This window comes from Falco punctatus, assembly GCF_963210335.1.
Source record: "Falco punctatus genome assembly, chromosome: 17".
In the NCBI taxonomy this organism is placed as follows: domain Eukaryota; kingdom Metazoa; phylum Chordata; class Aves; order Falconiformes; family Falconidae; genus Falco; species Falco punctatus.
Window position 1 is genome coordinate 1062385 of NC_137597.1, and position 12933 is coordinate 1075317.

At 59.2% G+C, this 12933-nt stretch overlaps 1 protein-coding gene across 1 annotated transcript; it reads left to right on the top strand.

Moving 5' to 3' along the window:
* Positions 1-7: 7 nt before the first annotated feature.
* On the top strand, positions 8-12923 carry GPR37L1 (G protein-coupled receptor 37 like 1). Its single transcript, XM_080367462.1, has 2 exons — positions 8-6609; positions 10013-12923. The coding sequence occupies exons 1-2, from the start codon at positions 5923-5925 to the stop codon at positions 10823-10825; spliced, it is 1500 nt and encodes a 499-aa protein (XP_080223588.1). The 5' UTR covers positions 8-5922; the 3' UTR covers positions 10826-12923.
* Positions 12924-12933: the final 10 nt, after the last annotated feature.

The following is a 12933-nucleotide window of genomic DNA, read 5'->3' on the forward strand; positions in this document are numbered from 1 at the left end:
CCCAAACCCAGAAGATGGTGGAGTTGAAGATGGTTTATTATCTACATTAAACTTATGAGTGTTTTTGCTCCGAGTTCCATTTTTGCATTGGTGAGTCCTTGTGTATTTACAGGGAGCTTGGGGGTGAATCATCAAGTAGGCTCCAGTAAAGGGGCTGAGCTCAGGCCCTCTCCAAATGGCTTCTCACTGCTTCCAGACCATGGCTCATTTTATTCCATGGGAAAATGCTGCCTTTGCCCTAAGCTGAACTTGCCTTGGGTTCTCAGTTCCTCCCCTGAACACAACGTGACCACCCTGTTGCAAACAGAAACCTAGCCCCTGCTCACATGGGCCGGCAGAGCTTCTCTGTGCACACAAGGCTGCGCCCAGCGCCGTGGCACCGACCCACAGTGCACCCGGACGTCCCCGCGGTGGCCCCTGCAAGGAAGACCCAGGAACTCGCCTCCTCCTGTGGCTCAAGGAAAATCCCACCGTCATTTTGGTTTCCCCGCTGCAAAATGGGGTTGAGTGTTCATGTTGTGGTTTAAACCAGCGACTGCTGGGAAACCTGCCCACAGGGACCAGAGCCAGCATCCTGCCGGAGCCCAGGCAGGCCGCGGGGTGCAGGTTCGCTCAAACCGTGCTGGCTGCAGCAAGCTCTGCGCGAGGTGGCTGCGCTTGGACAAGGAGGGGCTTTGCACGAGCTCCAGTGAGGGGGCATGGGAGCAGGGGAGAGGGAGCCACCGGCTCTGAAGTCTTTCGTGGCTCCTGTGTACAGCTGGCTGGCACGGTGGTGTGCTGGGAACAGCTGGTCAAACATCACAGGCTGCTTCAGCCCAGGAACTCCCAACTTCTGGGCTGAACCGTTGCGCACCACCCCTGTAGGAAGACAGCAGCTTGTGGCATCAGTGCCACTGAGACACTGATGGGAACTCCAGACTCCACCACACAGCACTGAGTGAGGCAGGCTCAGCCCAGCACACTGGGAATTAATTTTGAGACACAGAAGCCAGGGTGGGCACGAAAAATCACATGGGAGCATCTTCATTTAGGATGAGGGGCCATAGCAGCAGTGGGGAGCCCCTCGCCAGTGCCCACCTCCCGCAGCCCTGCCCTGCCTTCAGAGCATCAGCTGCCTGAGCACTCGTTTGCCTGTGCCAGCCATCCGTGTGTGTGTTTACCGTGTCCCCTCCCTGCCCTCTCCCCCCTTTCCAAGGAGCCACGCAGATCGGTCTGACAGCACAGGGCAAACAGGCGTGTACCAGCCCTGTTATTGCTTTGCTCCCGCGCAGCCAGACTGTTTGATGGGAACAAAGGGAGCCGTTTTCCTCCTCTCATTGGGTATTTGGGCCTCGTCTGCCCAAGTCTGTCTAGCAACAGGGGATATGCAAGGTGCCGCAGGGTGAGAGGCACCCGCAGTGGCAGGGGGTGGCGGGGGGGCTGGAGCACTCACCCTTCCATGTCTGCAAGGCAGCCAGGACAGATCCATTCTGCTGTGTGCTGTCAGAGAAAACTTGTGGTAGCCCTGAAGAGCTCATCAAAGCTTGCCAGAAGGTAGGCTGGAGCCTCAGGGTGTTTTCTGATATTTATATCGATTTAAGAAAAAGAGTGCTTTCATCAACAAAGAAAAATCAGGGGTGAAATTGAGGCTGAGCGTGCCCGCTCCTCAGTCACTTCAGGCTGCTTGTAGTTAGAGGGGACGCTCACCCGCTTGCAGGGCTCTGGAAGAGCTGAGCTATGCTGCGTCTAAACTCACTGTTAGGTGCATCTTCCAGGGGCGGGGGAGATGGATGGTTCTGGCATCTCCCAGAGTCCTTGGTGAGGATGCTCTGTAACACAATGGCTTGGCAGAGCACAGACCTGCCGAGCTGGAGGTGCAGAGCAGCAGGAGTGGGTCCATGTGGAGAGGAGTGGGGCTGCCAGAAGTCATGGGTGAGAGCCTCAGTGCCAAGGTGCTGGTGCAGTGCACGCTGTGGGGAACAGAGCAGCTCATCCCTTCCACCCTGCTGCTCTCCCAGCCTGCCTGCAAACTCAGCTTAGCATCAGCGGTGCTGTCACCTCCCAGCAAAAATGCTTCTCATCCCACACACAGACAGTCCCATGTTCCTTCAGATGACCACGCATCTAACTGTCCATCTAAGCACACAGCATCATGCTCGCAGGCACTGCTGTCTCATTGCTGCCCAGACTTTCAAGCTTCCTCCATCTCAGCCATGCCCCTGTCCCTGGATTAGAGTAAATTGCATGGGGCATTCTCCTTCTCCCCAGAAATCATAAGGGCAGTGAAAAAGCGTCATATAGGCCAGGACTGGACACCAGCTCACTCTGCTGTGGAACTTCATAAAGGTGATGCTGAAGCATGAGTAAGAGGAGACTGGGGCTTCCTGCAGAGGCAAGAAGGGAGCCAGAGAAATTCATCAACTGACATGTGGGGTCCCAGCTGTCACAGGCACTGCCCACTCACACACCCTGGTGTCTTGGTGCTGGTACCCCTGCTATCGTCTATGGCCAGGGAGAGACATTCCAGCAGTGGGATCAGACACAGCATCTCCCTCATGTCCCCATGTGTCCCTGCTGAACCATCCCCAGCACCTGGAGAGCCGTGGTGGGTGCATGAAAATGGTGGATGGGAGGCGAAGCTGTTGCTGGGGGGCTTTGTAAGTGCCCTTGGCTGCAACAAAGCTGTCTTGCTCCAAATGAGCAGCTTGAAAAAGCCCCAGAATGGGGAAGACATTTGGTATTGTGCAGTGCACACTCAGAAACAGTTCTGGCTTTTGCACCTTTTCTATCAGATGATTTTGAATGTGTTACTGGGGGGGCTGTCCTTGTGAGCCCCGGGGTGGGGAGATGCAGATCTTAGGTGGGATGTGATTTTTATGCAGAGTTGTCCAAAACGCAGAGGTTTGAATGAAATATCTGGAAGAGGGGATTTAGGAAGAAACAGGCCCTGGGTTACAGTGGAAAGCTCAGACTCTGATAAAGTACCTCCAAGGAGACGCCTACAAAACCCAGACACACGTTCATCTCCTGAGAAACAGCCTCAACTCATCTGTGAATTTGGGCTGGAGAAGATAAATGTGCAGTTCCCAAACAGTCTCTGGGGCTGTTGTCTGGCCCCCGGTTTGGGGACAGCCAGGGACCCACGCTGGCTGGGAGCTCCTGGACAGAGAGAGAAGTAAGAGGAACGTGTCAGAGAGGCTACTTGGACAGCAATTCCCTGGGTGACAGAGCCTGCCTGAGGTCATTCCCGTGCCATCACAGTGTCACCTTGCCCCAGTGAACCCTGATGTTGTCTTCAGGCACCTCCACGACAACACACCCAACCATTGTGCAACGGCCGTGAAATGGAACTAAGAATAGCTCCCTCTTCTTACAGGAAAGCACCTGGCTGCCTTGCGCTGGGCTGGGGGCGTGCTGGGTGCCAGCACCCTGCCAGGAGCTGTGTCCCTCCTAGAAGGCGAGGAGCGCACTGAGGGTGCCCTCCTCCCAGCTGATGTGGGCACTGAGGAAAAACACCCACCTTCCCTGCGCTCCGGCCCCAGGCCCGGCCTTGCCTCTGTTCGTCCCTTGCTGCGCTCCACCACCAGGCTGTGTCGTTTTCCTCAGAGCCTCTCAAAGGTGCAATGGCATCGCTCCCTGAGCCTCGTGTGGGGACCTACGCCACACCATCTCTCCTACCTGGCCTTTGCAGAGGGAGCTGCACTGAGGGTTCACTGAGGAACAAGTTCACCTTGCCTGTTCTTCAGTTAACCAGACGTAATTAGAATGCTGGTGGTGCTTGCCTGGCCAAGTTGCCCATGCCCTGACTCTGCTGGCATCCCCACATCTGGACATTTCCCCCCATGCAAACTGGACACAGTCCAGCTATTTGGAGGTTTGTTCTCCACTAAGCAGAACACTCATTTTAATTATGGGATTGGGGGGGGGGGGGGGCAAGGCCAGAGCAGTCATGAACCCTGGGGTCGATCCCCTGATCTTTCACACATTCCCTTGTGCCCTTGCAGCCAGGGAATCTGAAGCAATTGGCAGCCCACAGCAGTCCTGCGCGATCCTCAGCCTGTCACTGAGCTCAGGCTGAGTCATTCTTCCCCTGCAGTAGGTGGGCTTTGCTAGATTCAGGTCAGCAATCACTTCGAGGCACTGATCCCTCTACACCCAGGACAGAACTCAGGCATTGCCACTGTACGCTCCAGTAAAACCCAGCAAGAGCTAAACTCCTCCTTTCCTTATTATAAGTATCCAAATGGTATGCAAATCATAGCAATTATAGAGTCAAAGAGCAGCACCTGGCTGCAGGAGAAGGCGTATGAGCAAGGCGAGCAGCCAGGCACAGCTGCCAGCTCTTGCCTGCAGGGCCCTGGGCAAAGCGCTGCCAGCAAGGGGCCGGGACTTCAAGCAAAAGCACCAGGCTGCAGCGTGCCTCCGATTTCTGTGGCCTTGGCCATCAGCACTGTCACACACAACGGAGGACTGGCTCTAGTGCAGGAGCTTGCGCTTGGCTGAGTGAAATGATTTGGGAACAAAGACTCCTCCTGGCCCACCCTGGAGGGATGTAGGGCAACAGTCCGCCAGCCCAGCGGTGGTGGCCCAGCACCAAGGGCCAGCTGAGTGCCATGTGATTTTAAGCACAGCAGGAGCATCCCGCTGCTGAAACCACCCGCGCCAGCAAATGTCCTGCTAGCTGCGGTCACGTGCTCACCTGGAAAGAGCAGCCTCTGAGCTCCGGGACTCGGCTTCCCAGTGCTGGCTCCAGTGGCATCAGTTCTCCCAGTGACACAGCAAGAGGCCCCTTGTGTCCCCTCAGTGTTCCAGGACATCAGCCCAGAGGCCCTTCTGGCTCACAGAAGAGCAGGCATGGTGCCAGATGGAGATGGCAGTGGGGTCCTGGCTATTGGCAAACTGGTGTTTGCTGGCTGCGATGGGGTGAGGTGTCCCAGCCCCTGCCACTGCCCCGTGCAGGAAAGGGACAGATGCCTTGAGCTCCCCAGGCCTGGGGTAGCCCCATCGCTTCAAGCCTGGCATGCAACCCCATGGGCTGCCTGCGCACCACATGGCATGTCCCCAGAGGGAACCCTGGTCCCTCCAGTCCCACAGTCATGGGGAGAGGTGACAGCACAGGGAGAGACACAGGCAGGGGAACAGGAAACTAGGATAGAGGAGAGGCGGTTGAGTATAGGGAGAGGCAATGGAAATGGGGAAAGATGATGGGTGTGGGGGAGAACTGACGGGTTTGGGGAGAAATTGTAGGTACAGGGGAATAGGGATCTCCGCTCTGTTCAAACTCCTGCCCCAGGGGGGAAGTCAGTAGCAAAAGCAGCAACTAAACCTTGGGAGAACAGGGCCAGCAGATTTGATGCCCCAATGTGGCAAGGAGCATCGTCTGAAGCCAGCCGGTCCTTCCTCTCACCCTGCCATCGAGGGCAGCCCCATCGCCCCTCCAGGTGGTCCGGCCGTTTGAGGGTGTCCTGAGTCCAGGCTGAGCATACAGGGGATGTGTCACATAGTGCCCAGTGCCCGACCTCGGCAGGCAGCACTGCCTGCTCAGGGGCAGGGGCTGGGAGATCTGCAGTGGGGAGAGCTGAGCTCAGCAGCCCATCCCCAGTGCCAGGCTGTGGGCATCCTTCATCTGGCTGGTCCTGGGGAGATGCTGGGGGATGCTGGGGAGATGTTGGGGATGGCGAGCTGCCCAGCCTGGGCGCTGGCGCATCCTTGGCAGCCACCCGGGCGCGGGTGGGTGACCAGCAGAGGGGGCCTGGCTCTGCCGCTCCCCAGCTCGGCTCTTACTCCGCCCGGAGCTCTCCGAGAGCCCAGAGCAGCGGCCGGAGCCGGACAGAGCGGCTGCTCCTCCGCACGGCTCCCTCGCAGCCTGCAGCCCCGGGGTGCCCGTGCTCGGGGCTGCTCTGCCTGCCGCCACTCGCTTTCTGCGGAGGGTGCGAGGGGACCATGCCTCCTCCGCCACTGCTTGTCCTCCTGCTGCTGCTGGCACCGGGGGCTGCGGCGATGCGGGGCAGGGCTGGGCAGCCCGGGGAAGGCAGCACCCGCCATGGCCACGGTGCAGATGGAGGCAGGACTCCGCCGATGATTTCTCGAGACAGTCCAGGGGTCCGGGTGATGAAGGAGAGGCTGCGCCGGGGGACGGAGGAGGACTCCAAGTCAGTGCAGCAGTACGTGCCGGGGGTGCGGGTGGAGTTCCCCCGGCCCCTCAATGCCGCCAGCCTGCACCCAACCAAGGCCCTGCTGCCATCCAGCACGGACCCATCTAGGCAGCAACAAGGGGTCCCCACGGATGGGGAGGGGGCAGAGCCCCGAGCCAACCTCACCACCGTGTCTGACAAGCGGTTGCAAATTCAGAACCCCTTGTACCCAGTGACAGAGAACTCCTACAGCGCCTACGCCGTAATGTTCCTATCCCTCATCGTCTTTGCAGTGGGCATCATTGGAAACCTCTCTGTCATGTGCATTGTGTGGCACAACTACTACATGAAGAGCGCCTGGAATTCCATCCTGGCCAGCCTGGCTTTCTGGGACTTCCTCATCCTCTTCTTCTGCCTGCCTGTGGTCATCTTCAACGAGATCACCAAGAAGAGGCTGCTGGGGGACATGTCATGTCGCGTTGTGCCCTTCATGGAGGTAAGGGGCTGCACAGGGTCCTGCAGGGCTCAAGGACTTGGCTCCACTCTATCCTCTTGCTGCTTGTAGCCTGGTACAAGGGCTGTGTGCCCCAGAGACCCCCACCGTGGGGCACAGCAAGGAGCCAAGGGACAGTCCCAATACTGACTTTCCCTTTGCCTGTGCGCTGGGCCATTTCTCAGGCTCTGCAGCCGGCACCATTGCTGCCAGGGCCAGGAAGAGCCCATGAAACCCTCCTTTGTCCAGCCAGCATAGGGACATCTGTCCATGGGGTCCCTCTGTCTGTCTGTCCCTGTCCCAGCCCGACAGCCCCCAGCCCGTGGGCTTAGTCCCACCATGTGCTGGCGCAGCGCTGGCAATGTTGGGCTGCTGAGGACGGCCTCGGTGCAGGGGCTGCAGGTGGAGCAGTGCTGAGCAGCACTGGGGTGGGACAGCCTGGGAATTAGGTTTGGAACTCAACGTCTTTGCTCATCCTCAAGCCTCACGCGTGATGGGCTGACCCCATTCAGAGTGAGCAGGGAACCCACTGAGAAGGCTGCAGGGATTGTGGTGACAGGGGAAGGCAGAATGAGCAAAAATGCTTCAGGTGGCATGATTTTGCACGGTCCTGCTCTTGTGCTGGAAAAACCCCCATGCTCTGGGGTATCTCCCTTCCCAGAGGGATTTCTAGGTTCAGGCTGCTCTCCTCCATGCCTATGTATGATAGACAGCCTGCCTGTGCATATTGTTTGGGGCTGCAAAGCCTGGTTTATTGAAGAAAGGGTGCAAACACAAGGTTGGAAGAGGTCAGAGGCGATGTCAGATCCTGGGAAATTCTCTCAGGCTTGGTCAGGCCAGACAGGGTTCAAAACCTGCCCATCCTACTGAGCCTGTGGTCAGTGCCCCCAGCACAACATATGAAAACCAGCTGCAAACTAAGACCATGGCTTGTGCTATGGTCGGGGGGCTACCACCCACACTCTCCCCAGACCTGATCAGGTTGTACGGCAGTGCTGATGCCCATGCCCAGGCCAGCCCTGCCCTCCCAGAGCTGTCACCACGCTGAGCTGGGACCTAGCCTTCTGTCATCACCAGGCCTGTCTGTGCCCATCACCAGGACTCAAGCCTGCTCAGGGAAGTAACTGCTGGAGGGGACAGAGACCAGGCCAACGGGAAAAGTTCATGGCTGCAGGGAGCTCAGCCATTACAGGCAAAGAAACAGCCCTGAGACATCGACATCTCCCATCACAATCCCCTCCCCAACACCCCCCTCCCTGCCCCAGATTCTGCTGGAGAGCAGGACGTGCGGGGCTCTCAGGGGCAGGACCTGGCTGCATGCTGCTCCCTTGGGTGGATGGATTATCCTCTCCTGCTTCACCCAACAGCAGCTGCAGGTTGGGGTCAGTCCAGCATGGGCTGGGGGTGTGGATGTAGGCCTGGATGTGCTGGCACCACCCCCACTGCCAGGGCTGTGAGGTAAGCGGGTCTGAGGCCACCACTGCCACCAGTGGTCCCACTCTCCAGCAGAAGAGATGCGGGAGATCCCTGGGGTGGCACCTTCAGGTACAGTGATGCAGCAGCACCACAGTGCCCCTGGGACAGCTCTGTTCCCGAAGCAGGCAGGCAGGATGACGTGATGTTGGGGCTGCTGAAGTTTGGGTATGGCACAGCCCCTGGGGGGCACGGTCCTGGTGTGGTCCACCCAGGAGGCTACTCCTGCTCTGCCACCTCAGCTGCCAATCCTGCCCTGCCCTCCTGCCTCTGGGCCTCAAAGCAAGGGCAGAAAGGGGCTTCAGGGCTTCTCTGTTCACCTGGGATCCAGCACCAGGGACCCTTCAGCCTGGGTGGGAGGGCCTGGCTAGGCCAGAGCTAAACTGCCAGCAAAGAGTCAGCCAGGAGAGGGGAATCGGTCTGCAGTGCAGTAGTTAATGTCCAGCCTTTCTGTGTGGGACTGTGCAAGCGTTTCAGGCTGCTGGATGAACTCTGTACGGAGCAAATCTTCTGTCCTCCACTTTGTAGCTACTCAAATACCCTGGGAGAGGGCACAAAGCCAGATTTTTTGGAGCAGAGCTGGCTACATGGGTTCCTGGTGACAGGTGGTCTGCAGGGATGTGCTTGGGGTGACCAGTGGCACCAGCCGCACCCCAGCCAGGGCACTGGGGAAGGACACTGCCATGTCTGAATTACATGCTAGGACGAAGGAGACCAGAGAGATAGAAGAGCCTGTGGGAGGGTGCAGGGGGAGAGGAGAGGCAGCAGCACAGCAGCGTGGGGGGTGCTGCTGGTACCAGCCAGTGAGCTGGGCAAGTGTGCTGGGTGCTGGTTGTGGGGCAGAACAAGGGTGCTGGATGCTCAGCGTGCCTCTGGGCATTGGGCAGAGGAGCTGGGACATGACCTTTGTTGTTGGGTGGTGGGGCTGGGTGCAGGACGATGATGCTGGGCTAGTGCCCTGATGCTGTGTCTGGGGGGATGCTGCTGTGCATGACTGAACAGCGATGCTGGGTGCTTGGCATCAATGCTTGTCATAAGCTGCTGAAAGGGTCAACCCAGGACCTCTGGAAAAGGCTGGGGATGGCGGGGGTGGGGGCAGTGCCAGACCTGTTTCAGGCTGCTACCCAGGCATCCTGCAGATCCCTGGGAGGTTTCCTGAGTGCTAGGAAGGTCCTTCAGCACAGGGTGACATTTGATGGCTTCGTGAGGCCAGGAACAGGCACAGGGCTGGGGGGCACCAGCATGTGACTCTGCCCTTTTCCTGGCCAAGGGCTGCGGGACTTGGCTCTGACCAAAGCTGCAGCTCTGGGGCTGGGACTGTGAATGCTGACTGTGACCCTCAGTGCCTTGCCAGCCCTCCGAGAGCCACCACGATTCCTCTGCCTCCTTTGGCAAACGGGATGTTTTTCCTGCCATTCTTAATGCAGCGGAAATTGCCCCAAGCTGATTTGCGACAATGGTGCCTTCAACTCCTTTGGCTTGTCTGGGAAGCAGGCAGCAGCCAGGCCAGCCTGGGGCAGCTGGGTGGGCTTTGGAGACCCTGGGAAGGTGCTGGCGAGTGTGATGGTCCTTGCTTTTCCTCTCCGAGTCATCCAGAATAGAGGAAGAGCCTGAGAGATAATCCTGCTATTCCCACCTCGGCTGGACGAACATACAGACATCCAGCAAAGCTTCTCCCTTCTGCAGAAAAGGGAGCTGGGCAGGGACAAATGGGTCAAGGGACATTTTTATCCACTGCCCTTTCAGGAGTCACAGAAAAGTCTCTCTAAACCTGGGATGCAGCCACAGGCTGTGACCTCTCTACAGTCTTGGAGGAAGGGTCTTGGGCTGTGGTCTTGAGTAAGCCAGGGGGTTTGCCACCAGGCTGGTAAAGTCAAGCTCCCTGTGATGTCCTTGCAGCAGGGTCCACTTGTTCTGCCTCCCCCCTCACCAGGTATCATCGCTGGGAATCACCACCTTCAGCCTCTGTGCCCTGGGCATCGACAGGTTCCACGCAGCCACCAGCCCCCAGGCCACTGCCCGGCCCATCGAGCAGTGCCAGTCCATCATCGCCAAGCTGGCTGTCATATGGGTGGGCTCCATGACGCTGTCAGTGCCAGAGATCCTTCTCTGGCAGCTGACCCAGGATACGTCACCCGTGTCCGGCATGGTGACGGAGTATTGCACCATGAAGCCCTCGTCCAACCTGCCCGAGTCTGTCTACTCACTGGTGCTCACCTACCAAAATGCTCGGATGTGGTGGTACTTTGGTTGCTACTTCTGCTTGCCCATCCTCTTCACCGTGAGCTGCCAGCTGGTGACCCGGAGGATCAGCGGCACCGAGAAGAAGACTGAGTGCCGAGGTACCAAGCACAGCCAGTGCGAGAGTCACTTGAACTGTACCATCATCGGGCTGACCATCATCTACGGGCTCTGCACCACCCCTGAGAATGTCTGCAACATTGTGGTGGCCTACATGTCCCCTGACATGTCCAAGCAGACCCTGGACCTGCTCAGCCTCATCAACCAGTTCTTTCTGTTCTTCAAGTGCTCGGTGACGCCCGTCCTGCTCCTGTGCCTCTGCAGACCCCTGGGCCAGGCCTTCATGGACTGCTGCTGCTGCTGCTGTGAGGGCTGCAGCCCCGACACCACCTCCAGTGAGGGCAGCACCGACAGCAAGCTCAAAACTGAGATGTCCTCCTCCATCTTCTTCGACAAGCCCCGGGAGTCCCCTCCACCCCTCCTGGCCCTTGGCACACCTTGCTAAGTGCCACCAGGGAGCTGTAGAGATCATTCCACCGCCTCCTCCCAAGACCAAACATTGTTTTGCCATTAGTGCCCGTGTCTGGACGTGGAGCAAGCAGAAGAGACAGCTGCGCCATGGGCTTCAAACCCCATGTTGGGCAAGTGGGGCTTGATACCCCAGTCCCTGTGGCTACATTGGCAGCTTTCTTGCCTCTGCCCAAAGGCCAGCAAGGACATCAGCACCTTCCCATCCCGGCTGCCTGGCCAGGCTCGGAGGGGTTGCTGCTCTGGAGTTGGAGTTGTGCCAGAAAGGTCCCATCTGAAACTACGGAGGGTTTCCATGGCGGCTTGCAGAGGACACAGCAAACACCAACTGCCCTCGTCCTGTCCCACTCCCTTCTGCCAGCCCCCTCCACAGTAGGAGAAGGTCCCAGTGACTATATCCCACTGGATCCAAGCAATGCCCTGTAAGAGCTCAATAAACCAGTAATCTAGAGCACATCTCACATGTACCCATCCAGCACCACCAAGCAGTGCCCTGGGGAGACAGCACTTCGGGCCTGCAAAGCTCTTCCCTAAAACCTGGGGACTCTGGGGTGGGCATGGGCAGCTAGGGGTGATGAGGACATGAAAGAAGCTGTGCCAGGTCAGGCAGCACCTAAGGGAGATGGGGAAAGGCCCCCAGCCCCTCTTCCCCCCTCCCTCTGGGGTGATGCTGAGTGAGCCAGAGGCAAGCCAGCCCCCCTGGGAGGGTCCCCTCCAAAGCACTGGGTTTGGAAACTGGTCCCAGCAAAGTCCAGCCAGCCCAGCACTGGGCTGAGATGCTCTGCAGTCTGCAAAGCAGCCGGTTCCTCACCTGCACCACGTGGGACCGAGGTGCTGCTGCTGCACAGGCCATGTGGGACCCACTCCCCTCAGCATCCCTTTGGAGGCCGACGGGGTGAGTGCATCTCACCCAAGCACCCCCTTGCAGAGCTCCCACCCTTCATCCACCTGCCCATTGCAGGGACAAAATTGTCCCAGGGCGTCAAAGTTTCCAAGCCCCTCCTCCACCTCCTGCCCAAGGCTCCTGCACCCAGGGGGAGCCCAGGGGAGCAGCTGGGCGGTGGGATCCAGCGGAGGGCAGGCTGGCTACACCAGCCCAGTCCACCGGAGCTGTTAAAGCTCCTTGTCCTGCCGCTGGCACCCGCCCCAGCCCACGAAATGCCAGGGCAAGGGAGACGGTTGCTACGGCCGGGTGAATGCGAGGGGCTCACTGCAGGCTTTGTGCAGCATCGACACCCACCGGGCTTTGCTTTCACAGCCCTGTTTCCAGGGAAACAAAAGCCCCAGTTTTCTTCCTTGAGCACAAAACTGGGTTTTTCCTTTCCTCCCCCCTAGCCCGCGCTGGGCCTCAGTTTGGGAGTGGCCGAGGAGAAGAGGGGGGTCCCATCCTGGCACAGGGATGGAAGGCGGGGAGCAGAGCCCAGGCTGCCCGCCGTGTCCTCGCCCCCTTGCATCCCCACAGGGCGAGTGGGGTCTCTGTGAGGGCTCAGGGGCGGTGGGAGGGAGGGAGCCGGGGCAGCTCATGCGCTCGATCTGTGCTGCTCCGTCCTGTGCCCGGGCCAAGGGCGAACAAAGCCGGGCTTGTTGCTGTGGCCCCATGGAGCTGGATGCGTGGGGGGGGGGCGAGCCGGGAGGGGGGCAGGGAGGGCGCAGGCAGCACCATCACCACGGGCCGCAGGCAACACGTAGTCCCACGGCAAGCAGAGCACCCCCGTGGGCTGCGCTGAGCTCCAGCCCTGGCACCCAGGTAAACCCTGGTGGGGGTCGGTCTGGCCGGCCCCCAGGGGACACGGGGCAGGGGTGCCCCTGCCAGCAGTGGCCACAGCCTCCATGCGGGTGCCGGCGCAGGCAAGGGGGCAAACCGTGCTGCAACCCCACTCCAAACCCAGCATGGAAGCAGGGCCCTGCTGCAGCCCTGGGACAGGATGTGGGGGCAGAGGAAGGTCCAGCAGCAGCAATGGCCCTAGCCAGAGCTCTCCGAGCTTGTCTTCGCATCAAGGCCAAGAAAACGAGGAATCTGGAACCATCAGAGTTGGCTCCAGCACCCCTTGGGTGAGCATGACCACACAGGTGTCCAGTGCCACC